General features: G+C 40.6%; 2 protein-coding genes across 10 annotated transcripts in view; both read right to left on the bottom strand.

Moving 5' to 3' along the window:
* Window positions 1-4,225, bottom strand: part of znf512b (zinc finger protein 512B) — a 28,696-nt gene extending 24,471 nt beyond the window's left edge. For 3 of the 8 annotated variants that reach the window (XM_085782228.1, XM_085782231.1, XM_085782239.1), the window contains exons 1-2: window positions 2,662-4,225; window positions 415-549 (exon numbers count right to left, since the gene is read on the bottom strand). In XM_085782228.1, coding sequence (XP_085638354.1) covers window positions 415-547 — 133 coding nt within the window. In that variant the 5' untranslated portion in view covers window positions 548-549; window positions 2,662-4,225. The remainder of the gene's footprint in view (window positions 1-414; window positions 550-2,661) is intronic. The other 5 variants (XM_085782234.1, XM_085782236.1, XM_085782230.1 and 2 more) reach the window with 3 other exon arrangements.
* A 4,408-nt stretch (window positions 4,226-8,633) lies between these two features.
* The window catches only part of LOC146984804 (sterile alpha motif domain-containing protein 10-like), a 53,559-nt gene continuing 34,888 nt past the window's right edge, over window positions 8,634-27,304 (bottom strand). The window contains exons 3-5 of one of the 2 annotated variants that reach the window (XM_085782227.1): window positions 26,708-26,876; window positions 19,511-19,651; window positions 8,634-9,052 (exon numbers count right to left, since the gene is read on the bottom strand). In XM_085782227.1, the coding sequence (XP_085638353.1) occupies window positions 9,030-9,052; window positions 19,511-19,651; window positions 26,708-26,876 (333 nt within the window). In that variant the 3' untranslated portion in view covers window positions 8,634-9,029. The remainder of the gene's footprint in view (window positions 9,053-19,510; window positions 19,652-26,707; window positions 26,877-27,304) is intronic. The other variant, XM_085782226.1, reaches the window with a different exon arrangement.

Here is a 27,304-nt window from a genome sequence, read left to right as displayed (position 1 = left end):
GGGAACCATTGATTCTTAGTAAAATATAACCCATTCAAAAAAGCAGCAGGGACAGTTTTATGCAAGGTATGTTGATCAAATCCTTGAGAAACAAACTCTGAAGTTCAGAGCAGGCTCAGAATGACAAAACCCAAGATGATGAAATGTAGAGAAATGTGCAAAAAACCCCCAAAACAATCGCAAATATCACATATGTGTTAGTGTGTCATGTTGTGTCCAGACAATAGCTATTCTTTACGCTGGAATAACCACGTGGAATCCACCCTGGAATCAGTCCAGGAGCAAACCTGGGTCACCCAAACAAAAGCTCTCCCAGTTCCCACATTTTAAACAATCTGTGAAGAAACACTGCACAGATCTAAAGTCACACACTGTGTTTTCATTCAACAAAAACTGTAGCGGCTCATTACTCACTATGTTTGTTGTTGTTTTCAGACACCGCCGTGGTTCTGACCGGCTCCTGGGGGTGTCCGTGCTTGGGGGTCCGGCCCCTTGGCAGCCCTGATGAGGACAGCTTCCCAAGCCTAGGGCCACTTGGGCTCTCCATGCCTATAATGGTAGTTGAGGGGGCACAAACACAAGAGATGGCTATAGCTGGAGGCAACACTGGGATGCTTTCTGCCCTCGTTAATCCCGTCCCATTGCTTGTCAAAACATTATTAGCAATGTCCACTGTATCAATAGCCTGTGATAATGCTGTCTCCTTGTTCTATAATGCACTACTGTCTTCATGTCGGCCATCGGAGCGATTGGGCTGAAGGTTATCTGAGTGGAGGCGCACATATCATCTGCAGTGGTAATGAGGGTGTGACCTTTCATGTTTCATTTTAAAATCAATACTCTCACTAACACACTAACTCCATGCTCTGCCCATTACACGGAAGGTGAGCCAAAGGTAGGTGATTGATACAAAGCTCCTTTTCTTTCTTTCTATCTTTAATATTTACATTGTAATATTACATTACAATACAAACCATGTACAAAGCAAAAAATAAACTTCTTCCTCCAGATATCCAGAATCTGTTTAAAATGAAGGATTCCAGTTATAACCTGAGAAGACCACTATTATTTGAGAAAACAAAGACTTGAACTACTGTAAAAAATCACTGTCTTCCTGTTAGAGGGGTTAACATCTGGAATAATTGTCCTGAAAATATTAAATTATGCTGTACTCTAGTCAGCTTTAAAAAACTTTATAAGAACAACATCATTTCTCGTTACAGTACGGAAAATTAAGTTCAATGATTTTGTACTATTTTGGGTTACGCGCTGTGTACAATTCTTTATTTTGTTGTGATCAGAAATGTAAGTGTAGCCTACTGATTAATTTCAAATGTCTGTGATCTGATCCTATTGTATTAATGCGTATATATATATATATTTTTTTTAATTTTATTTAATTTAAATTTTTTAAGGTAAAAGGGGTAGGGGTATATAAGCTTTGGCTTCAACCTAAACCCTTATAAGCTTGATATACCGAAATAAATAAATTCATTCATTCATTCATTCAATATGAAAACCAGTGATGCAGTCTTGAGCAGGTCAAATGGACAGTACCAAAGTTTTGGTACAGTTTGTTGTTTGTTTGTTTTTAAAGCAGCAGGGCTAATCCGATAGATTACAAAGCAAAATCCATTAGAAACCTCATCACCGTCATCATCCAAGGTAAACCTATATGTCAGTTTTGGGCTCTGTGGTGCTGAACTCGTCATTCCTCGTCAACATGGGTCAGATTAATGGATGAAGGCTGACAATCGCTAATTATGCTGAGAGGGACTGATCACGATCCAACATACTTTCTCTTAGCACACATTTGTGTCACTCTCCTAATGAATTACAACGGCACACAAAGGGTCACTCAGCGGGGGCCACTCAGTGTCCGTTTACACGCCATGCTCTTCACTTTACATTGAATGATGACGACTCATCCGTCACAGTCATGATATGCACACAGCCTGGTGTGAGATATTAATAAATGTGATTTTTTTAAAAAGCATGGTGAGCTCGCTGCACAATGCAAGTTGCAGAAAGATTTGCACACACGCTTGACACTAAACACCTTCCTTCCTTTTCCTGTGTGAAGAGAGGGTGCATTAGCTACTTCAAATAAACAGATAAGACTGGTCTGCTGAATTATTACTGATGAACAGACATTAATACCCTACATAGGAACAAATACACTTATAACATTTACTAGTTAGTTTCTATGGTTGAACACTAGTGTGGTCAATGCATTTGTTTCCAATAACACAGCTGTAGGATAACACTTTAACACTTTTTAGGTTTGCTTTGATGTTTCAACACCACAGCCCAGTTCAAGAAACACACAATAATAACAACATTGCAGCCAGTGTTGTGATAAAAGATTAGCTTCACAAGTAAACCACATGCAGCCCCCTACAGTACACTAACTACATACATTCTGCTAGACACAACAAAACCTGGTGACACCCACTCACATCTCCTCACACACACAATCTGCTGACAAACCAACCTGGAAATAAGTATTTTAGCTCCGCACGTGGCACGCTGCCACGCTGTGTGTGTACTGTGTCAACTACAACAAGGTTACACACTTTCTATTTGTGCGGTTAAGAAGCAACAAAAAAAAAAAGACACATCTCCACTTGACTTGTCTCCTCTCAGCTGGGCCACACCTACCTGAAGTGTCGGGCAGTCACCCAGCACCAGGGGCCGGGGGGGCCGGGGGGGCCGGGTGGCCCCGGGTCACCCACGTGAGGGAGGAGGGGGTCAGGAGACAGGCACCTAAAGTGGGCGGTTTTCCACCAATGTTATGTTACATGGCAATCACACCTGCTGTGCGTCAAGGACCGGTCAGACTGGGGTTGGGGGGCCAGAAAGGAAGAGGACAGTCGTCACCGTCGTCCTGTCCCCCCCACTCTGCAGATGACGACGAGGTGGAGGAAAAAAAAAGAGCAGGGCACGAGAAGAGAAATTACAATTTCGTCTGTACATGAAAAGAAATCCAGGATACTTTCACCTTATTCCCAGTTTCCAATTGCCTTGCCCCCCTCCTTTCCTGCATTAATATGTAAACCACGAGGCACTTCTTCAACCTCCGTCTTCTCGTTAAACACTCCAGAAATGTTAGAAATAGCCAGGAAAGATAGGTAGGTCCCCGACTCCTTGAGGAAAAATATTAGAATACGGGATGGTTTATATAGGCAGTGAAGCAAAATGGCGACTTTATTACGAAGGAGGAGTAAAAAAAAAAAAAATCCTTGCGCTGGCTGGAGCTAAAGGGAGGCACAAAAATATGTTTAGTGCAGTAATTTCGACGGCTGCGAGACAGTTGGTTAGAGTAAAAGAAAACGAAGCGAAGGAAAATCAGCAGAAACACCAAATCTCAGTCGGGTTTGGTTCACTCCTCGGTTCCTTACCTCGGGATTATTTCGGTTTTTTATACGGATATTATCTCGGCGGCCGTGTACAGTATTACAGTAATGTGTGTTGGGTCATGCGCGTATCCACTCCACCTTTGACAGTTGCAACTACAGTCTTGAGGCAACTTGCAAACTCTCGCGTTATTATTATCTATATCGAGCAGATTAATATTGGGGTTTCTGTCTAATAAACTCGCTGCAATACCGGCTCGCGCTGCTCTTCCGACGTAACGGCGCTCGTTCCTGACGAAAAAAAAAGGGTCAGGGCTTAAATTCCTTAAATCAACCTTCGCCAAGTGTTTTAATCTAGTTGCCGCTAAATGTTCTCTCCGTGCGTCCTCCAGCCTATCGCAGCTTTACCAGATCAGGCAGGGAAAATGATTATTGTCCGGTCTGTGGCAGGCTTTTCTGGTTGTCACTGCCTGACTGTAGGCCGGTGCAGTAGGCACTCACTGCAAGTAGCTCTCTCCTCAAAACCACTGGAATAACAAATGTGCCCAAAATTTTTCGAAATGCCTCGAAAAAACTGCTTTGTACAATGAAATTAAACAATACAAATAAAACCAGGCGTTTGCAATCACGCTGTCACGCAATTCAAGGTCAATATTAAGACACAAGCTATTAATCCTATTGATGTCAGCCAAACGACACATAGGCCTACAGCCAATTTACACTATTGGATTTTTAATTGCTGTAGCTGAACGCTGGCTACAGGCTATGTGCACAGTACTGGCATTTCCCCATTTAACTCAGCTAATAATAAATGTTTCACACATGGTGTGAAGCCACATCATTCTTGTATCACGGCTCACCACATGAATAATTCATGGCATCATTGCCACCTCACTCGTTTCGGTAAAACAACAGAGGGTCTCTCTTAGTGTTTGATTGGTGCCAGTCATCATGACCTAATATTTCCTATTAGTGGAAATTATCTGAAACCATGATGTAATGTGTAAAAACAATTCTCAACGTTGCCAGTGGAGGGCAGGCGAGCCTCATTTTTGGGGGAAGTCGGCTGTGATGAATAAGTGTAAAGCCTTACTGGTGTTTAGGTGTTTTATAAAAAGATTATATAAATTACATAGAAAAAAGAAAAAGTCAGTGTCCTCAGATGTTTTGAATGTCAAACTTGAGAGACTATGATGAAAAGAAACATCTCTCAATGCATGCAAGTAAATAATGCAAGTAATGCAAGTGAATACAGTATAGCTACATAAAAAGATACAGAGGGACCTGTGGATCCTAAAGGCTCAAATCATTGGGAAATCAGATGAAACGTTTTCCTTACTTAAAACATTGTCCTGCACTGTACATAATATCATAATAATACAGTTTTTTTTCAAAATTATTAATCTACACAAAATCAACAAAAGTTTGTTTTAAAAATAATTTATTTAGTATAATTATGGGCAGTATAATCTACTTAGATATGATTCCCAAAAGTCAGACTCTTAAATTATTGAGGACTCGGACTGTGCTACGCCCTAATTTACAGTGAAATGAAATGTATTGACACAGATACCCATTTTATTTATTATAATCATAGGCTATTATATATCAGCTTGTTAATGCCCAACTTTTTGGTTGCAGCTGACAAGTTTCCAACATGTTTTTATAATGTCCATTAATCTTCCACTAGGGGGCAGTGCTGTTCTGTGATTGGTCAGCATCACCTGGCTGGACCATATGGACACATGGGGCTTCTTTGACACATTTAAAATGTGTGGTTGTTTTTTCATGGCAGTGTCATGTCTGTTGGTACAAGCACATCACTTGACTAGTGGGAGAGGACGCACAGCTGGTTCATCATGTCACTCTGAGCCCGAGGTTTGACTTTCTCCCTCAGCTGACAGACTGACAGCTGCCATTCTCCCGTGCAGTATGTCCTAGTGGTGAAGTGAAATCTGCTTTCTGCTGTCTTTACCGGCTGCTGATGAATGGTTTACGCTCGGCCCCGTCTGACCCGTGATTAATCCTTTTACTGTGGCAGTGATTTATTTTCCCACTCCTCCTGTGCTGAGTGAGCAAAAGGCATACTTAATGGTTTTTAAAACTGGCCAGGTGGAGTGGTCTGTGCCCTAAAAGGCTACCGGAGAGTCCATCCAACAACTGATTGTGTTATTTATCTTACTGGCCTTTCCAGTGAAAGTTGAGCGAACACATATGCACTTTTTTGTCATTCTGATATACCTTCTAGCGGTATAATGAATATTAACGCTTGGGTCATAGCCAGAAAAATTTGTCTTCATGCTGCTGAGCAACTCCACTGACGCAGCTGCTGGAGTGCTTCTCAACGGTAGCAGATGAGAGAGGACAGTGTTTCTCATTCAGCTTCAGTGCTGTCAGAGGACTGAGATCCTGATGATCAAAGGCACATCAGATAATGATAAACAAGGCGGATGGAGATGCTCGGCGTTTGGGTGTTTAAGAGAGTAATGACGGAAGACAAGCTTTCAGAAATGAACTGCACATTTCCAAATGAGAGAAAAAAAAGACAGTTAACAGTAAACAGCGCCCAATTAACTGCACCATCCAACCATCTGCTCCACAGATTTATTCTCAGTCAGGGTTGAGAAGGCCACTGTTCACTGAATCTGTTTATCATACATGTGCCTGGTTATTAACAGGTGAGATGCTTCATGTCTCTCAGTAATTGGATCCCAGTGTGTGTGTGCGCGTGAGCATGAGACAAAGACTGTGTGCTGTTTTGCATTCACAAAGTTGGAGTCTTGACTCATCGACCCTGACTGACAGGTCAGAGGGCAACAGCAAGCCTGAGACAAACATGTAAATAAGTATGCACTATTTAAAGTCATAATTGGTGAATAAATGAATAAAATTAACAGATGCGTGAAAAGGGGCAGGGTACACAAAAGGATAGAGAAGCAGAAGGAACAAACAGAAGGCAGAGAATGAAAAAGAAATGAGCATCATAAGAATCCACAGGAACTGAGCAGCAGTTCTTGGTTATGGCCAGAAGAGGATATCTGGGACTCTGGGAGCATTTATGGCATTTGAGGGACAGACCACTGAGATGTGTATGTGTGTGTGTGTGTTGGTTTGAATGCATCAACAGAGAGATACAGCACATGGGTGTTTCTGTATTATTTAGTAAAACACATTGTAGCAGACCAGCCACTTTACAAAATTGAGCATATTTAGTGCCATGGGGCTAGTGCACGTGGCCGAGCCCGAGGCCACGCTGTCTCTGAGTCTTCGGTCGTGGCCGTGGGTTTGATTCCACATATCGTGGAGGCACCAGTTTCTTTCCAGGTTCCTCCAGTTTGCCTTTTGAAGTGACCTTGGGAAAAATTGTGAATCCCAAGTTGCCCCCAATGTATCACTGGTGGTGTGTGAAGAGAGGCACTACTATATAGGAAAAGGTGTGTACTGTATGAATATGTGTGTATGTAGAAGTGGCTTCCATTGCTGAGCACTTAAGCACTTCAAGTGAAGTCCATTTACATACAATGGCACAGGTTAATACGCTGTTAACAATTGGTTTAAAGTCTACTTACACAAATCTAGTGTCTCAGTTTAATGATAATGATGCACATGCTAAATACAGAATTCAGTTACACAGATGTCCAATGCTAGACTTGTACACATAGAGTCTTGGGTATTGTTGGTGATTCTAGTGCATTTTTTCCTTTGTTGCTCTTACAGCTGTTTTGTTGCTCTGATATTTATCTTGTCCTTAAGCTTTTGTGTACATTGTGTATATTGTGTGTATATTAAAACCTCCGATTCATCAGAAATAGACACATTACAGAAATCAGGACAGTTGCTTCATCTCAATTAGTTTATTCTAAAAAGACAGCTCTCATCACGTTCCATCACATGTTTCTTCATATCTGAAAAGCAAATAAATATTTCAGTTTCCTCTGTTTGCATGTCAAACAGTTCATCAAGCGTCTGACAAAGTAAACCAAAAGTGTCTATTTATACCGTACATCAGGTAATCCAAAAAAACAAACAAACAAACAAAGAATGTGTTCAATCCATTTTAACAGTCAGTTACATACATTACTCAAAGATTCCTTGTCAAAGGACGGATGAGAGGAAGTTGGAGGGGGAAGTTTGGTTTGTTAGAAGTCTGTTTGTGTACGTATGATTTATTAATTCATGTGATTTAAACACCATCATCATACACAGCTGTCGAAGTGACATCAGAGTGGCATCAAAGGTGCTCAATTCAGTCACGCTGGGGAATCTTGCCTCTGGGTAAAACTGTCAGAGTCTTGATTTTTCTGAGCATTTGAAATCACAGTGTCACATCAGGGGAGGGGCGGAGACTGGGCAGAACACACCAGCAGAGGCTTGTCCCTTCTCTTCACGTCTCTGTGTGAAAGATGACATACGGTATACAGTATAGCACACACCTAAGGACAGAAGCTATGAGGTTGGCAAATGCTACCACAGGTACAGGGACAGACTGTATATTTCCCTCAGCAGACACTGAAGCTGCATCTCAACTCTGTAAAAAACAAAAAAACAAAAAGAAAAACGTCTTTAATATTGGTCCCGCTGTGTGCCAATCCTTTTCATCTGTTACTCTTTACATTATTGCTTCATCAAGCATAGACAGTCAATGATTATCACATTAACTCTGTCCTCTTCATTAATAAAAGACTATGGTACTGTTACAATAATATACACAGATTAAATTGTAGGCTATGTTATTCTACAACGCTCATACTGTATATATATATATATATATATATATTTCTAAATTTCTCACTGACATACTGCAGATCAGTCGCAATAGAAAAGAACTGATTGAGGGAATGACATTCAGCTTAAAGAGATACTTTTGATGCTCCAAACCTAGAACTCCAAAACTCATAAGTCCTGAGAAGAAAATGCACTGTGACCTGTGGCTGAGGAACTGATTGATATCGGCATCAGTCAAACTGCATTCAAGATCGGCTCCCATTCCTTCTCAGCAGGCTCAGTGTTGTAGCTTCAAAGGTGAGATGAAGAGCCACTTCAGGTCCAGTAGCCAAGTGGTGGCGCCGCATGGAAATCTGTGTTTTCATGCTATAATTCAAGCAATCGTCTACATGTTTAAGTGTCGCCGCTTTTAGAGATTTAGGTGATTTCAAACCGTAACAAAGAATTATTCATGATGAGAGAGGGGGGAAAAAAAAAACGTGTGAATCCTTCTTATGCACATATGAGGCTTGTTTGTCTGTCTGTCTGTGTGTGAGTGAGTGTGTGTTCAACAAGCTTTTGATAAAACTGCCCAATCAGTCCTAGTCCAAAACGAGGCAGGAAACCAAAAAGGAGATTTGCCATGATCAAGCATATACCAGTGACGGGCCTACATCATCACTAGGGCTGTGAATCTTACATCTTATCACTATGTTACAGTGGGTATCCCTGCCTTGAGTGGGGCTTTGTCTCTGTGTCAGTGTCTGTAAACCACATTGGCCGTGTTGAATGAGGATCCTCCAGACTGGTTTGGCATGTCGTCTATAGGCTTGTCCTCTCCCCTTTCACTCATTGATTCTCCGCTCACATATCTGAAGACAGCAGCTCTTCCATGGCTCCTAGAGACGTATTGTGACGGGGGCGGGGGGGGGATGAGGGAAAGGACTGCCAAATGGATCCAGGGATGAGCTAAGAGAAGTTTCCAAAGGAGGCTGTAGAGACAGGGGAGAGAAGAGCAAGGGAGGAGGAAGGAGGAGGGAGGAGAGGGGGACATAGTTAGGATTCACAAGGGAATTCAAAGTGCAGCAATAGTTTGTTCTCACATAATGCTCCCTCGTATCCTCACTGCATGGTTAAAAATACTACATAATACCTCTCCCTAATGAAGCTGTTTGTCCTCTGTGCTGAGCCTCTGTTGCCTTGAAAAAATCATCACACCAGTCTCATAGGAGCCTTTCCAGTGCTTAAGTATTGGGCTCAGGACCCGTCTGAATCTGTATGAGACGCCTCGCTCCCCCCAGACTCTGCTGAATTATCAAGTAAACAGTGTGTCTGACCTCGCTTCATGTAACACGCTGCACTCCATCACAGAGAAAACAACCTATGACAACACAAGAAACTGTGGCAGACTGGAAAAGTTAGAGAGTAATAGCAGTGCATGACAATTAGTGCAGTGTCACTAATGCAGGCAGCGGAGAAGACACTACGATAATGACATACAGGCTCTGATTAATACAAGTCTTTTTGGTGTCATTATCTTTTTCTCTCTCCTGAAACAACAGATGTGACCAGGTGGTTTCCCTGACACCTCGCCAGTTTATTCCACCCTGAGAGGCAGACTTTCCTCTGTGAGGCTGCTGGCATCTCAGCTCCAAAGCCCTCCCCTCTCTGATAGCCAAGGAAGACGTGCCACCTGTCCCTCGACACAGACAGATGTAACGTGGCACTGGAGTGAACCTGAAAACAGGAAACGACGGAGAGAGACAGAAGGATGGAGAGGCGTCGATATGACTAGAGGCTTGTAGAGACACAGAGTGAGCCACCTCCGTGATAGAAATCATTTTAAATGAGCTCCCTATGGAGTCATCAGTGCTTAGGTGCAGCAGAGGAGGAGGAGAGGCGGATGGGAACCAGGGGGATGAACCGCAACCAGGCGAAATTTGTGTTGAAGAGAAATGACACGATTCTCGTTTTGCTCTGCCCTGTCACGCACAGTTTCATTCATGTTCTTATTCAGAGCCACATTTCAACTGGCAGGCACCACACGGAGCCCTGAGTAGAGCTTTTCAGGGATGAGCAGCATCACAGGAGAGTTTACAGGGTTACCAAGACTGTGTTTCAGAGCAGCCAAAGAGCTGCCGAGACTAAATCTTGCTGCAGCGGGTCAGGGGTCAAGGTTCATCTTGAGGTTAGTCACAGCATCATTTGCTTTGAGCTAATCACCTCTGAGAGTTTGAAACGAGGCAGATGGCAACACAACAGCATAGACTGACTTTGATGAAAATTTGATGTGTTAAGAAGGAAGGAGGCACTGCCTGTTTATCATAAAGATATACCAACAGCCAGAGGCTGAGAGGAAGGAGGGCAGATTACCCACTGGGCTCTGATCTAAATCCCCTCTCCTGAGGCTTTCCAGATGTTACAACAACCCCTGTATGGTTCACACTACCCTGAGAGAGCTGTGGCTCTGGGCTGTGGAAGACTTCATGCTTACCTTAGTGACAGACTGGTGTAACACAGCCTACACTGCTGAAAATACATGAAACACTTGAGTGAAGTGAAGTGAAAAGAATAAAAATAAACACAAGGCTGATGTAAAAAAAAAAAAAAAAAAAACTAACAACAACCAAAAGCAAAAAAAAAAATACAACAACAAGAGGCAATAGTTTTCCTGTCCATGAAAAAGTTATGTACAAAAGACAAACAACAGACTGCATGCAATGCACAGTGTAGCAGTGAAGGCTGAAGTAGCGGATTGGTCCATCATTTGCATTTCACTGCACATGCTGCATGAATTCCAACTTTTTAGATTTGTGATCTGAAACTTTGACCTAAGTTTAAACAGATGCTACAACAACAACAACAACATTTTTGAGCTTTCAACATTTGAAAGACTGCTGTGAAAAATGTGCCAATGTCAACAGTTTGTGCATTACAATGCATATAAGTATATATAAGTATTCTGAAGAAACTTAAACCACCACAGATATTTGCATTTGTGCATGACTTCTAACTTTTCAGATCCATGATCTGAAACTTTGAACTTTGGGGTTTAAACAGATGCTACATCAACAAAGTGTTGAGCTTTTTGAGCAACATTTGAAAGATGGCTGTAAAAAGTTTGCAGATGTACTTAAAGGGATAGTAGCATTTTTTAAAAATGGGGTTGTATGATCTACAAATAGCCCCTAAATACTTTAATTGCAGTAGAAGACTCTGTGCACTCCTCCCATTAGCAACACCAGCCCATAATAGCCCTGCTCAGAGATTTACAACATACAGTGTTGTGAATGGACCCAAAGAAACGGCCTATTTTCGCGGCCTAAAAGAGGCTTTATGTGAAAAAAAAAATACACAGTTCCATTGTTCGCTATAATATAATTTTTTCCAGCCCTTCAAAGTGCAGGAAAAATGCAGTTTTTATTTGGACCTAACCAACTCACGTATCCCTTCGGTCCAGGGTTAGAGCCCGCCGATCAGCAGTTGGTTAGGTCCAAATAAAAACTGTGTTATATTATAGCGAACAATGGAACTGTGTATTTTTTTTTTCACGTAAAACCTCTTTTAGGCCACGAAAATAGGCTGTTTCTTTGGGTCCATTCACAGCAATGTATGTTGTAAATCTCTGGGCAGGGCTATTATGGGCTGGCGTTGCTAACGGGAGGAGTGCAGAGAGTCTTCTACTGCAATTAAAGTACTTAGGGGCTATTTGTAGATCATACAACCCCACTTTAAAAAAATGCTACTATCCCTTTAAACCAACTACAGATATTTAGCCATGCTCTGGCAAAAATAATACAATTCAGAATATCCAACACAGAGCACACACATATCAGAGTGAGTAAGGTTTGTTATGCTGCAGAGTCACAATTCTGATCCATTTTTTCTCACCATGAAACAAAGTGTAACTGTTGGAACCAATTTTATCTGACCTGAACTGAACCTGTGCACGGTCGCTGTGCTCACTGAAGGATGAAAACGAGGATAAGAGTTTGGGTGGGGTATGACTTTGTCTTTTTTCATAATCAATTTAGCTTTTTATTTGCTGAAATTCTACTCTTCTATTCACCATTTCATATAAAAAACATGCCTTGTTTATGGTAATTTATTCTGCATCAACAACAAATAACCTGTGATTCAGAGCTTGTGCTCATTTCATAAAATATTTTCTTGTAGCCCATTATTCCCCTGCTGTCTGCTGATTGTGTGTGGTGTGTAAAAACATCACATTCAGAATGCTGTTCACATATTCTGTTGTTGTAGCACAGAAGTAAATAAGTCAGAAAGAAAAACAATCCTGCAGGCATCAAGTGTAGAAACTACTGTTAAAACCAGTAAAGCCAACACAACACATTTTATTCTATTGTTAAATTCTTATCTTGAAGTCATTTCGTCTTTACTTAAACAATCATTAACTTAATTAACATGGTTTCTCGTCCGCTTTCGGCAGGAAGAACAACATTGCCGTACCATTACCTCTCAATCTGATAAATGGACCAACACTTTCAGACCAACCGGTAAATGTAAATTCAGTACTTTGTACACAACGAACAAGCCACAGCACAAACACGACACACACACATAACAAATATGTGACATTTAAGTGATTGGATCTATCAAAGTCATTTTCATTGTGACAAAGGCCAGTACTGTATATTGTTTCTCTGCAAATGGCATTTATTTCTTAAACTTAGGGTTAGATATGACATTCTGTTTGTTACTCTTATTTTTGAGTCATTGTCATCACTAACGCTTAAGAAACTAACGTGGATGTGAACATTTATCTTATTTATTTTATGTGGGTGGAATAAAATGATTAAGGAGCTCGTTGTGATGTAATGATGAAGCAGCTAATGAAGGAACGACTCTGTAACAATTCTGTTTGCTTTGTCACTTACAAACTGTAAAAACAGCCGTTAAATGCAGGTGGTTTTCACTTTGCGGTACAGTTCTGGTGTAATGTTCAGCTAATTAGCCTCTAAGGAAGTCTAATAAGAATCTAATGAGCGTCTAATGGTCTAACAGTGGGAAATATGATGAAATGTGCCTGCAGCTTACACAGCCTAATGTTTGTGACATAAAGGAGTAGGAACTATCACTGTCTACAACCTGTGCATATATAAGAAGCTGTTGAAGTAAAACAATAAAGGCTGGAAAGCTCTAGAGCTAAGGACAACTAGAAAGCAGGGTAATAATTCTGTATGGGTTTATCAATTGCAGTGACTAACTCATATGTACATATGTACCAGTAGAACATTTGATTTTATCCACTTTTATAACATGGAGATCATCTGCAAATAACCGCTTTGTCTACGGATTCCATAAAACAATAAAAGAGAAAACTAAATTAGAAATATCTCTCAGGCATGGACTCATGCTTTTTTTTTTTTTCGCCATTGTGTGGAGAACAGCATTTTCAACAATGATTTGCAACAGAAGTAATGTGATTCCAAGTTGGGTGTGAAATGTTATTATGGTGCTTTGAGCAAGTGAGCTTGCCACTGACAGATTAGCGTGGTGCAGAAAGTACAGGCCCCACAGCCAGGGAATGAAAGTGCTATCAGACCAAGCTTTCTTTCACTATCCGTGTCCCTCTATTAACCTCTTTGTCCGTCTCATTTCTTTATCGCTGTGATCTGTTGATTTCATCCCCTGTATTTTTCTTTATCTTACATCTCACCTTCACTCACAGTTCTCTGTCCTCCTCTTCATTGCATGCTACTCTTTCATTTTTCCCCCTCTTCATATTTTAATTTCACCTCAGGTGTGTCTGTGCACTTTTTTTTTTAACCATTTCTGCCCTACAAAGGCAAAGTGCAGTATCTGCATTTTTTCCATTTTTTTTGACCAATCAAAAGTGTGGCATATTCTCTTCAATCTGGTAGGTTCAAATCTTACATCTCACCTTCACTCACAGTTTTCTGTCCTCCTCTTTATTGCATGCTACTCTTTCACTTTTCCCCTCTTCATATTTTAATTTCACCTCAGGTGTGTCTGTGCTCTTTTTTTTTTTTTTTTTTTAACCATTTCTGCCCTACAAAGGCAAAGTGCAGTATCTGCATTTTTTCACTTTTTTTGACCAATCAAAAGTGTGGCATATTCTCTTCAATCTGGTAGAATTTGATATTGGTACTGCTAAAATTTCCAGAGTTATTGGGCTTTTTATTTTGCTGTCCATCCAAAAAAGCCCTGTGAAACAAAGGCAAAGTGCAGTATCTGCCTGTACTCCCTACAATTTACTCTATAATTCCATTGGAGTAAAACCAAGCCAAAGTGCAGTATCTGCACCAAAACCAAGGCAAAGTGCCGTATCTGCAGCTAATACCAAGCCAACGTGCAGTATACTGTACATTTAATTCAGTCCACCTTTATCTAATCAATTATAGACTTGGTAGTTATTCATAATTTGATGCTTAAACCTGACAATGAAAAACACAAAAAGCTGTTTTTCTCAGTTCGGCATTTTTACAGATACTGCACTTTGCCTTTGTAGGGCAGATTTGTTCTTTAAAATGTCTACCACAGTTCTGTATTTTATGATATTTTTCAAAAGGAGTCAGAGAGAGAGGGAAAACATATTATTGCTTGTAAAGGTTTAAAAAGTCACCGAAGAGACACTTTTACAATGCTGTTGTGAAAAAATGTAGGAGCCTTGTAAGGGTAGTGTTAAATTGTGCTATTGAGGCTCAGATCAGAGACAGTCTCACTTCAGATTCAAGCTTATTTGTATTTTCGTCCTCTTTTCAAACGTTATTGTGAGATCAATATTTAATTTTTGGTAAACCCATTGGAGATGAATCAGACCTGACAGGCAGTGTGACATAAGGCTCCACTAAATCACACCAGAATTGTAAATGTATCGGGAGAATTGTTCAGTGAGAGAAGATGGAAGAGTGTGTGTGTGTGTGTGTGTGTGTGTGTGTGTGGACCTCTGTGAGTAAAGTCAAGCATGACAGCAAATTCTCAACGAACTACATCAGCTCCTGCGCGACGAGTCTAGCTTTTTCTTTCTCACCTCCAACCCTCATCTTTTGATTTCACCATCACCGTGCTTCTCCACACACATCACCTCCTATTTGCCAGTAAAAACATCAGCATCTTTCAGCTTCTTCTTTTTTTCTGTCTCTGTCTCTCTCTCTACCAAGACTCAGGGAGCGTTGGAGTCTGGAGCCATGCCCGCAGCTCTTTGCAGCTGTACTCGAGCACAGCAGTGCTTTGAACATGATGCGAACATCATGGGAACACGTGCATAAGGATAATGTTAACATGCTGATAAGCCGGTGCATATTCTCATTTGCCCAGGTCATAGTATTTCAAAGGACACAGTCATTCCATATGTGTCTGGAGTATCAGAAAAACTCAGGAGGATCTTTAACAAACACCGTATCCCTGTGTTTTTCAAACCCAGCAACACACTCAGACAGAGACTGGTACATCCCAAGGACACAACACCACACACCCACAAAAGCAATCTGGTGTATGCAGTCCAATGCAACGAGGAATGCAAAGACCTCTACATTGGAGAAACAAAACAACCACTGCATAAACGCATGGCCCAACACAGGAGAGCAAACTCCTCAGGCCTGGACTCTGCTGTCCATTTACATCTCAAGGAGAAAGCCCACTCCTTTGAGGACAGCAATGTCCAAATCCTAGACAGAGAGGACAGATGGTTTGAAAGAGGAGTTAAAGAAGCCATCTATGTAAAAGTAAAGAAACCATCCCTCAACAGGGGAGGTGGTCTGAGACACCACCTATCTCCAATTTACAATGCTGCCCTTTCATCCCTTCCCAGGAGATTCAACAATCTAGCCTCAAAGAACAACAACTGTTCACAAGTGGCAAGTGACTCCAACGACTGTCGTTATAACAACATAGGGCACTAACGAAGTCGAAACCAACTTTCCATCAAAGGCAGTCATTTAAACGACTGTCGTTGGCACTTGGAGCACTAAAGGGAACCAGTGACATCATCAGCCTTGTGAACGCCCACACAAGAGGTTAAATAGTGAGTCTCCACACCAGATAGTTGGACCAGTCCCAGCCTGGTCAGATGCTACATGAACTGATGAAGCCTCTTGGATGAGAGGTGAAACGTCTTCCTAGACAAATAACTAAGTCCAGTTGCTTTCGATTTAACCTCCTTTGAAAAAAAAAAAAAAAAAAATTAACATGCTGATGTTTTGCATGTGTAATGTGTATGTGTTTTCTAATTAGCTCTGGGCATGATTTGGATGACAACCCATCCTTTAGTTGTTGAGATAGTTCACTTCAACAAAAAATAATATTCTCATTGTGGCACTACAGGAAGTGTGGGACTGGATGTTGGATGTTCATACAGTATTTCATGGTAATCCATTGAATAGTTGTTGAGATAGTCTGGCAAAAAGCAGAAATATCAAGAGCCAGTTTGGTAGGGGGATTCTGAATATCTGTACAAGATTTGATGGCAGTCCATCATGCTGGCATTTTTCAGACTGGACTAAAGTGGTGGGCCAGCAAACTGATTGACATGACCATCTCAGAGAAAGATTGAAATTATTTACACAGACCTTATTCAGTAAGGCAGAGATGAAGGCAGAGCAGAGCTTATCTTTTTTATGTGTCAGTTGTCATTTGGTATATAGAGACAAACCTGTCTGCTGTGAATGACAGATGTCAGAAACTAAACTGCAACAGGCTGGGCTTGCTGGGTTATATTCAGAGACAGTGTTTCTCAGTGATTGAACATTACATTTATCAGCTCACCATGTAGTCAGCAGGTGGTTTGGGCTGGTGGTGGCTGGTACAAAGTGCACAAATTTCCAGTGTCACTATGGATTTTTGTCTTCCCCTGACCTTGAACAAGAGCAATTGTAATAATGCTGTAGTAACACATTAGATATTTTGGTGGAAAACAAATATGTTAATTATTTTACTGATATAAAGCAGCATTACATGCAAAAATAAACTCAATAAGTTCCCTACAAAATACATTTTTGCTGCTGCAGTTCAGCTGTATAAACAGGATTGCCATTATATGGTAAATTGTTATTTTAAATGTTACTTTCCAGACATAGACCTTCATCACCTCTGCCCTCATCACCGCCTCATCACACTAACTCATTTCATTTTCAGCCCTGAAACACCCCATTATCGCTCCCTCAGACGGCTGGATGTCCTACCTTTGTCACATCCGAGTAACCCTCCAACCCTGTGAAGCTCAGGTGTTTTATTATGAGGCCACCAAATTAGTTTGGCCTTATAGCTTAGAGTCATAGCCTGCTGAACTGGCAAATTGCATTTGCATTGCTCTATCAATACAAGTGTCCAACAGCAGTTTCATTCTTTCTCTTTATCCGTCAATTGCTTTCCGTCTCTCAATTTAATTCAGTTTCATTCAATTCAAAACTGCTTGACTGGCATGAATGTCATCAACAACACTTTTCCCACCGTGTGTGTAAGGGCAATGAACAAAAGTGATAAGAGAGGAAACAATAAATTAGCACACAAAATAAAGTGAGTTAAGGTGTCCCGGTGATTGGCTGGTTTGAGGCACATGCCAAGTAAAGTGACGTCCAGGTTTGTTCACATGCCACCTCCTGTTTCTCTCTGCTTGTTTTTCCTGTCACTTTCTTGTGACGCTTATTCACCAAAGTCAATACCTTTAAAAGCCAATTCAAATGCTTTTCAAAAGACTTTCAGTTTACAGCTCAAATGAAAAGCCTTGTGGTCCCTGCATCCTATGTGCATCTTGAATGGGACTGAATTAGAATGAAAGATCTTCTTTTTTTTTTTAAAATGATTATTATAATTAGATAACAGCCCAATTCAGTCTTTTATTCGTATTGGGCTTTTCATTGCATTTGTTCAGGGTTCATATGTAAAATCGTTAGTTGAAATTATTTATGTGCTTTTGTGCTATTCAGTGATTTCAGGTGAATTGGTTACATTTTCAGTCTGTACACATCAACCTCTTTCTCTTTCTGCCTGTCTCCCTCTCTTACACACACGCGTGCAATTTTCATTTGGTGGAGCTCTCACAAAATGTCTAGCTCCATCCATACATACTGTAGCTGATCTTGGTTGACATTCAAATGGACCAAATCTTACTGCAAAGCTGCATCAGCACCATGGATGATCAGAGAGTGAGAGCGTGAGCTTGTCGGCTTGTTGACTGAAGGTAACTGGTGGTTGTAAGAACCCCTGCACATAATGATCAGTTGATGTCAAAAACAACTTCACTGCTTCGCCTGAGCTACTCTGTTTTGGTCCAAAGCTTTTATCGCAAGGAAGATTGGACCATTTAGAGCAAATGCTTATGCAGTTTTCTTTAGTTTTTTTTTTAGAGTGAAGCTTCTGCTCTTCACAATGTTCTGTGAATAAGAGGAGAACAGTACTTACGTAATTTGGGTTTTGTTTCAGTACTGAATTACTTAGGAAAACACTTGAAACAACTGCAGCCATAAGCAGGCTGCAATCCACTTTAAACTATGCAGATATCCTTTTATTGTGGGAATGAGGGTCTCAAAAGGTTTTGGTACAGAATACAAAAACTAACACACCTTTCATCCATCAAAACATTAAATGTTCCTTTATTCATACCACTGAAGAGTTTGATATAAATATATAGTTGCTTTAATTGTGGATGAGTTTTCCCCTGATTGATAGGTATACTGTTGCCCATAAAGTTGGAATGAAATGCTTTTTTTTAAATTTTTTTTTATCTCTCATGAAATAGTTTTGACAGTGTGATTTACTCTTAATATATAAAGTGTATATCTTCTTAAAACTTTATTGGTCAATCTTTTGATATATCACTCTGAAAATTAAACCACAGTTAACAATAGGAATAAAAAGAGGAGTGTGTCTGAAAACTAAATTATTCCAACTTTTTGGGCAACAGTGTATTTATCAAGGTACAGGGAATATTTTGTTGCCAAACTGGACAATTTAAAAAGTCTCCAAGGAGCATTTGATATCCAGCGCTATACAGACAAACACAATTCAGTGGACATTGTGCCATCAATGAACCCAGAAAACAGCCACCCACAACAATGGCCGGAGCAGTCAAAACAGGCTTGCAAGAAGCCGGCCAACCTCAGTCGCTGAATCCAGGTCAGCAGAGATTTACTGAGCCAGTTTATTGATGGCTGGATAATAAAAGTGTTTACCGAAGCCATCATTCTGAGGCAGGGCAGCAAATCAAGGGCTCCTGTCAATAAAACCACACGCAGCCACAAACAATTGCACTTGGATGCCCAACTTCACGTATGTCACAGCAGGCCTGCATGGCCTCAGTCTGCTTCCTTCCAATTTAGCCAAACCCCACCAGCTCTCCCTACGCCTGTCTGTGTCTTTGTCGTTCCGTCTCTTCCATCAACACACAGAAAAAAAAGAAAAAAGACATTGCTCACAGAGATGCACAAAAATATAGCTAGTCACACAAACAACAACATCTCGGTACTTACTTCTACTAAGGAGCTGCAGATTGCGGACCTCTTCTCTGACCTGCAGCTGGAGGACTTGTTGGAGGACCTCCTGCCTCAGCGTCTCCTGGACGATGCCCATCCTCTCCAGCTTCTCACCGTTCAAACGCAGCAATGCCCGTCCTGTCAGGAGGAGGAGGAGGAGGGATACAAATGGGTTAATTCTCCACTGATGCAGATAAATATTTCTCTTTGCACAGCGTTAATATTTCCATGAGAACTGAATTAATTTGATTTAGTCTTTGTAAGTGATTTAAGTTGATGGAAGTTGACCAAATTATAAGAAAAATGGTTGACTTGAGTGCCCATGTTTTCCATTTACACCGACTCTTACTAATAGATGGTTCGTAACATATTCTAAGGTAGTTTTAAGAAGATATAAAGATTTCAAAGTGTTAGGGTTAGGGTCTTATACAATTATAAGTGTGCAAACTTTAAATTTCATTACTAAATGCATATGTCTTTTTACAACTGCATTATAATGTGTTAGAGAGTATACAGTACATGTTTGCAAAGTGCTTCTAAATTCTAAACAGGGGATCAAAGTGACAAGAAAAGCTTCACCAAATAATTTATATTTGAATTACTTCACAGTGAGAGTGTGTAACATGTAATGTACATGAACATAAATGAAGTTGTGCTCTAGATATGTGGCCTTGGGTTCAAAGCACAATGTGTTCTTTGAGGAGTTTCCTATGTTCTCCTAGGTTCCTCACAGTCTTTACACAAACCTAATCCACAGGGAGAGGAGGCTTTACATGTCCCCTTGGCTTGTATGTGAGGACGTACAGTAGCCTACATATTGCATGAGAATGTGTCTGCAACATTTTCCGTTCTAATGTATGGCGTCCTTTGTAGATCTCATTTACATCCAGGAGTAAAGTGTGGGTTTTCTGGTGAGCGCGGCAGCCTCCAGTGAAGATGCTGGCACAGTGGAGGATTACCGAGGCTGCCTCTAATCTGTGGCTGAGTTTTACTACAGAGTTTGGCAGTTAACCCGGGGGACACACACATTTAACATACCATTACCCACAGTAAACAGCTTTTACAACTAAGATGCACTCACACAAACACAAAGGAAATGTGAATAAACTTTCACAATACAAGCACAGACAGACACACAAGCACACACACACACACACACACGCAGGTTACTATGGGTAAGGGAGCTATGTCCTTCACTGATGCATACAGAAGAGGAATCCATCATACCTGCAGCAGCTCCGTAAGGTGCCTAAATCATAATTAGACTCATTACTCATGCAGCTCACTCTCTGTACCATTCTATTCATTCCTGTTTCCTTCCCTTTCTCATCATTACATCCTCTGCATCTCAGTCTTTCTCTCGTCAGTGCGTTATGTCTGTGCTGCAGAGGAAAAATACCTCATGTTATGTACAGTATGTGCTTCATACACATAGTAAACAGTCTCTCTCTTATTATTTCTCTGTGTCTTACACACACACACACAAACAGATTGACACACACACACACATTTACCACATATTTATCCACCACAGCTAATAAGCATGTCTGTGAAAGGAGTGCAAAGAGCACAGGGGAGGAGATGAAAGAAGAGAACAGAACAAAAGGGAAGAGGAGCAGAGAGAGGTAAATGAAAGGAGAACTGCAGTCCTTTGTCCTCTGTCTCTTTTCTCAGCCCATGAAATATGAATATCCTTAATAGGGAGTCGGCACTCATATTTTATAAGACAGGCTTTAGGCTGGAGAACAGACGTGTGCGCGTGTGTAATCGTGTGATAGACTGAGGTGGGCCTGCCCCTGACCCTCAGTGGCCCCTGGCCTGGGTTAAGTGCTTCTGAAAGGAAAATGTAACACAAATTGAACCATTTAAATACCCCAAGAAAAACGTTAGGGATTTTGCAAAAAGAAAAAAAAAACATGAGTGTATAACAACCACAGGAACATTTTATTTCTCCATCATTATTTCATGTGGTTGAATTCTTGACAGTCTTCCCAGGTTTTCAAATGTAGGACTCAGTTGGCTCATCTGCTGACCGATGCACTCTCACAAATCAAACTGCAGCTCTGTCTGCTCCAATCTTCATTTTCTTCTTTTATGTAACTACTGCACTGTGCATAGAGCTGATCGTGTCTTCTGGAGGTAAAATGCATTTGATGAAAGTATTGAACATTAAAAAAATTCTGTATATACAGTACAGTAATCTCTCCGAGAGGTACTGATATTTTTTCCTTCTATCCGCTAGATATGATGAGGAAACTTTTGTCTGAAGAATATTTTGTTAAAGTTGAGGGATTGATACTTAGTTGGCAGCAGGCTACTGAACCTTTTATCATGAATCATTGCAATCCTTTTTTAAAAATCTTATTTTAAAGAGAGGCATCTCTTTAAGATAAGATATATGCAGCTCTCGCTGGAACTAAACAAGTTAAATGAGTACAGAACTGTCAGCCAGCCTTTGCCTTTAAAGCCACATGGGCTGGGAGAATAGACTCCACTCCCTGGGAGACAAAGCCATGACAAACCAGTTAGCTTTCATGATGCTTTGTGTGTGTATGTGTGTGTGTGTGTGTATGTGTGTGTGTGCTTGTGCCACATATGGTGCTGTGGACAGATTATTTACTTCTCGTCAGAGTCCAGGTGCTCTGTTTTCCAGCACATAAAACAAGCCATTGTGTGTGAGGACAACTGCCCACAGGATACAGCAATAATTTTCCATTTATTTTGTGCACAGTTACAGTATTTGCTTTACACATGCACCTTTGTCTCTGTGTACACACTCATCAACCTTTTCACCCCATCTCCCCCCACAGCAATGCCAGTCCGTCCTAGAAAAACCACTGCCCTTGGTGCCTGAACGTGTGTTTATGTACGCATGCATGTGCGTGCGTGTGTGCACAAATGAGACAAGGCAGATGAATAGAGCTCAAATCAATTCCCCTCAGACAGACTTAATACAGCTCCTAATAATTGCCTGCAGATAGGGAAAGTAGTGCTGTCAAAAGGAGAAAAGAGACACGAAAACAAAAAGCTGTTTCAAAAGAGATCGCTTCTCTCAATTTGGCCTAAAAAAAAATCTGCTTATTAACAATTTCTGTGGGCAAAAGGGAAGCAGCTCTTTCTTGGCTAAGGCAATAATGACTCTTAAAACAGTCTGAGAAACAATCCAGCAGGGAGGAAGGTAAAGCTTTCCTCATAAAAAGAACGAGCTTCAGATTAAACCTTTGATAATAGACCAATTCAAGCCCATGCTTTCCCTGAAGGCCTCCATACAGTATTACATTTCTGTCAGGTCGTATAGAGTAGCATAGGTTGAGTGTGTAGCCCTGTGGGCACATTTACTGTTGGACTCACTCAGTTTATTTCATTTGCAGTGTGTTCTTTGTACTGTATCATCATCCTATCTGGCTTATCTGGCATATGAACTTATATATGAACTAAAATTGTGACCTGTGTCAGGATATATTACCTAGATAAGGAAAACCGAATATTAACGTAAGGTGTAAATTCATGCAGGAGCAGCAGCTGGACTACATTGGTTTGACTTGCTTTATGATCATATCTCAGTCTGTAAATGCAATCAGTCCAGCTCACAGTCCTGAGAGAGTATCTGCACATGAGCTGAGGACAGCAGATGACAGATTAATGACTGTCTGACAGCTGAAGTCTTCCAACCTGCTGACCTACTATATGTTTGCAATTTCTCATCGCAGTGTGGGCAGAATGTAGATAGCGGCAAATAAATAAAAACACCAGGTGTGAATGCAATCGTGCCATTATTCGGAGAACCAATCTAGATACGAATCACGTTATTAATACCTGGGGGTATTAATAAACAGGTCCTCTGTCACTAAATCACATTCTCACCACGGTCCTGCCAGGCTTTCAACTTTCACAGTCTGCCAGTCCTGAACCATTACTCATTCCGTGTTGAAATGACCAAAGTGTGCTGCAGTTGTACAAAAGGTGACACTGTAGCTGCTGAAAGATGAAATAGGACATTCTTTCTTCAGCAAATTAAAAGTTTAACTCCTAAGTAATGAACTGTTCAGTGCAGTAGCCTACAGTCACAGGTTTTTCTGCTACATCCATAGTTTGATTTGATCAGTAGCTAGCAGATAGTGTCAGCTGAATTCTGATTTATGCTAGTTGCAGAGTAATTATTATTGAGTAGTGAGTAGCTCTATTGAGTATGTTTGCTTACTAGTGTTACTAGATCGCTGCAATTTAGCATTTACCATTACCATGCAGTACACATTTTGGTCACAGGGGTCACTGTTTAGCAATACTTCACCAGTAGAAGTGATAATAAAAAACAAAAAAAACATCACAAATAAAAACCTTGCTTTGAAATCATTCAGTAAGAGCACTGATTTCATATGGATAAATTCACGTACAAACCATATAGGTTTAGGTAATATCTTGGATACAAATCTGGCAAACTTTGGCATAACTTTGTCAAATTAGATGAGTTTAGTGAAGTATAACTATTCTTGCTGAGGTATGAAGTTGTACAAATACTCAAATAAAAGATAAGTCCTCATAACTGTCAAACATAAAGAAAAGGGGTTGCTTATCAATGAGGAGTATAAATCACAGGGTTTAATTAAATTGGGAACTGTTCGTATGATCGAAAGCTCTACATACATTATTGTGCCGTCAAAGTGAGTTATCATCACATTTCACACACTGAGCGACATTCTTATTCCTGCTCTTGACCATTACTCTGTCTACTACCACTACAGCTACAACCCCCAGTATTTGGTACAAAAACAGAGAGAACAATAAAAACAGTCATGAAAAAATGAAAACAAAAGCACAATAAAAGATGATAGCATGAATCTTTATGCACCAATTAAATGTAAGAGCAAAAGAGGCTGTGGAGCTCCACTGACCTGAGGCGGTTTCACTATAATGGTAGCCTTACTGAGAGGCTGAGAGAAAAACTATTCCTTTTGGGTCAGTGAACTAAGATGATACAGACACAGAATCCATTCTAGACTGCTTGTGAGATCCAACTCCCTTCTGTGCGTGGAAAAAAAAGGCAGGGGTTTTGTATATACATTGTGTGATTCTTTGATGCCGATCATATGCATCAATAAAAACACATATTCACCCAACATTTACACAAGGAAACACTTGAAGCTGTTAACCAAGGCAAAAATAAAATCCAGCTTGGACATCAGCAAGTGAATACAGAGAGATAATTGGACCTCAGCCTCTCTCTCTCTCTCCCTCTCTCTTTCTTTCTTTGAGAATACATAAATAAAAATGATCAGATCAGAGCTGCTGTAACTGTGACGGTGGTAGCATTGTTATGCCTGAAGCCACAGAGTATGTGTCTGCATGTGCCTGTGTGTTTGTGTGTACGTGTGTACATGCAAATGCATGTGAGTGGTGGCTAACCCCACGGCACAGAGGAGCTATCTGCTCTCTGCAACACACTAAAAAAGAAACCGCTCTCCCGTCTAGTCCTGGTCTGTCAAGGCTGCAGATGTGTATGAAAAAGAAATGTTTCTTTGCATGGATGTGTGTGTGCATTTGTGTGCACCTGGTCATGTATGTCCATTGGTTCTGTGGTTTGTGTACGTGCATAGACTCACCAACAAATAAATGCATTTGTTTGTGCGTGTATGTGCGTGTATGTGCGTGTGTGTGTCAGAGAGAGTTTGTGTCGTTTGAACTTAAAACATGATAACCTACCATTTTTTCCACAGCTGTCTCTTTCTCCTCCAAAAATAGGCTGCACTCCTTTCGTCACCTCACATGAATGACTTTAAATCTCCTTTGGAGAGATTTGGGTGTAAACCTGTTTCCAGTTGAAAAAGCTAAGCCGTGGAACCACAAACCTAAAAATAATACTTGTGTGAGATTTGGTAAGCCTTTTATGGCACTGGTTTGCAATGTCTTAGCCCAAAGGAGCATCACTGAGGTCAACCACAAGGTCTTAAGATATTAAAGGAGAGTTGCTGAATTTTTTTTTTTAAAGTCTGTCTTAATATTGATAGGAGCCTTGATCACTGTATGCAACTATGCTGTAAGAAATGGGGGACAAAATACACAGCTGCTGGACCAAAGTTGGGCTGAGTTTGTGCACCAAAGTTTGGTTTATGCTCATAAGAAACTTCAGCAGCCCCACAAAGCTGAATCAAGTCGATATCTTTCAAGGTTACGGTCAATTTAACACCAGCTTCCCCCTGTTTGTTTCCCATGGATAGTAGTTCCCAGCTGGGCTGTGGCGTAGGGATACCTTCTAATAGCTGCGTGTGGTTTTAGAAACAGAGTGAATCAAAAACACAGAACAAACGTGGTTATGTTGGATTGATTTGAAACTGCAATTTGCATGGTAAACCATACATGCATGGAATATATCAATCTCCTTTGCATACACATTCACTCTCACAAAGCTGAGTTGTGTTGTGCTGCAGGTGAGCTTCACAGGATATTTCACTGTCCTACTTACAAACATGGATGTGTGCAAACTGTTTTGGAAAAGCTGCAGTTTCATCATATTCACCAGGCTGGTGATGAAACTGCCGAGCTCTTCTTAAGAGTTTTTCTCAGAGCAACTCTGCTGCTGTGGTAATCATCCTCTGAGAAATGAACTGCACATACACAGCTCTCCCAGCTATACTTATGTCAATTTTGACCACAATTTGCCACAGCTTTCTCAGGGGAAATATATGGAATGATTCTTGTGCTTTTCATAAACATAAATGCAGATGCAAACCATTCTCTGTCTTACACGGAGCAGATGAGGCAGGAATAAATCCAAGCAGGTCTGACGGACAAGAGAAATAACACAAGAGAAATAACTGGATTGTAAATATAATTCAAACGCAGAGTCAGAGTTTTTTTTAAGACAAACTTTTTGTGTCCTACATCCATGAACTACATAAATACTAAATCAAATCTGCAAAGGACAAATGCACTAATTACCACAAAGCACAACTTGATAGACATACAGTAGGATACGGTAGTTAATGACAAAAACATCACATATGAGAGTCAGTGAAATCTGGAGTCCAATTTTGCATTTCTGTTCATTTTTTATAACATAGTGGGCATGTGGACATTTTATATTATGAGGCTGTAGATGTAGACATCAGCTAGTATGTGAAAAGAATCGAAACCAGTAGCAGGAACAATGCAGGGAAATACCTTTGTGCGTTGAGTTTTGTGTGTTGTGAACTGTACCTGTGATGGCGTGATGAGAGAAGGCCTCTACATAGGTTAGGTAGTTGTGAGGACAGTGTTTCTTAAGCCACTTGCAGACGTCCTGCTGAGTCCACAGCACCACAGGTTTGGACAAACTGGACAACGTAGGACTGGTGTGATACACAGTGAAGGCTTCCCCCGGACGCAACTAGAAAAACACACAAGAAGCAGAGAGCGTTGTATTCACTGCAGTTCCAATTTACAGGATCATTATTTCACTTTTTAATTTTCAGTTTTCACATCATCACCTTATAATCACTATAGTTTTAATGGATTTTCTCAATGTGTCATACCAAATGTGTAGGTATGATTCATTCATAAAAATGCCTTCTTAGTAAATCAAATAGAAAATGTACAGAGTGCAAATAACTGTAAAGATGCCATTTAATGGAAAACAGATTATTAAAGGTCTTTACAGTATTATAGCCTGTGTTCTCACATCTGTGAGAGTTACCAGCTTATTGTTCTGCAGAGTTACCATGACCATGTAATAATTCGAAAAAGGTCACTCTTTTTTCTCTCATGTGTGAGAGAACTGAAATTCCCATAATGAGCTTAAATGTAACCCGAATGTAA

The sequence above is a fragment of the Trachurus japonicus genome, chromosome 7 (genome assembly GCF_045865225.1).
Source record: "Trachurus japonicus isolate A0001 chromosome 7, Traja_1.0".
In the NCBI taxonomy this organism is placed as follows: Eukaryota; Metazoa; Chordata; class Actinopteri; order Carangiformes; family Carangidae; genus Trachurus; species Trachurus japonicus.
Note: the sequence above shows the minus strand (reverse complement) of the source record. Positions and strands in the feature narration are given on the sequence as shown.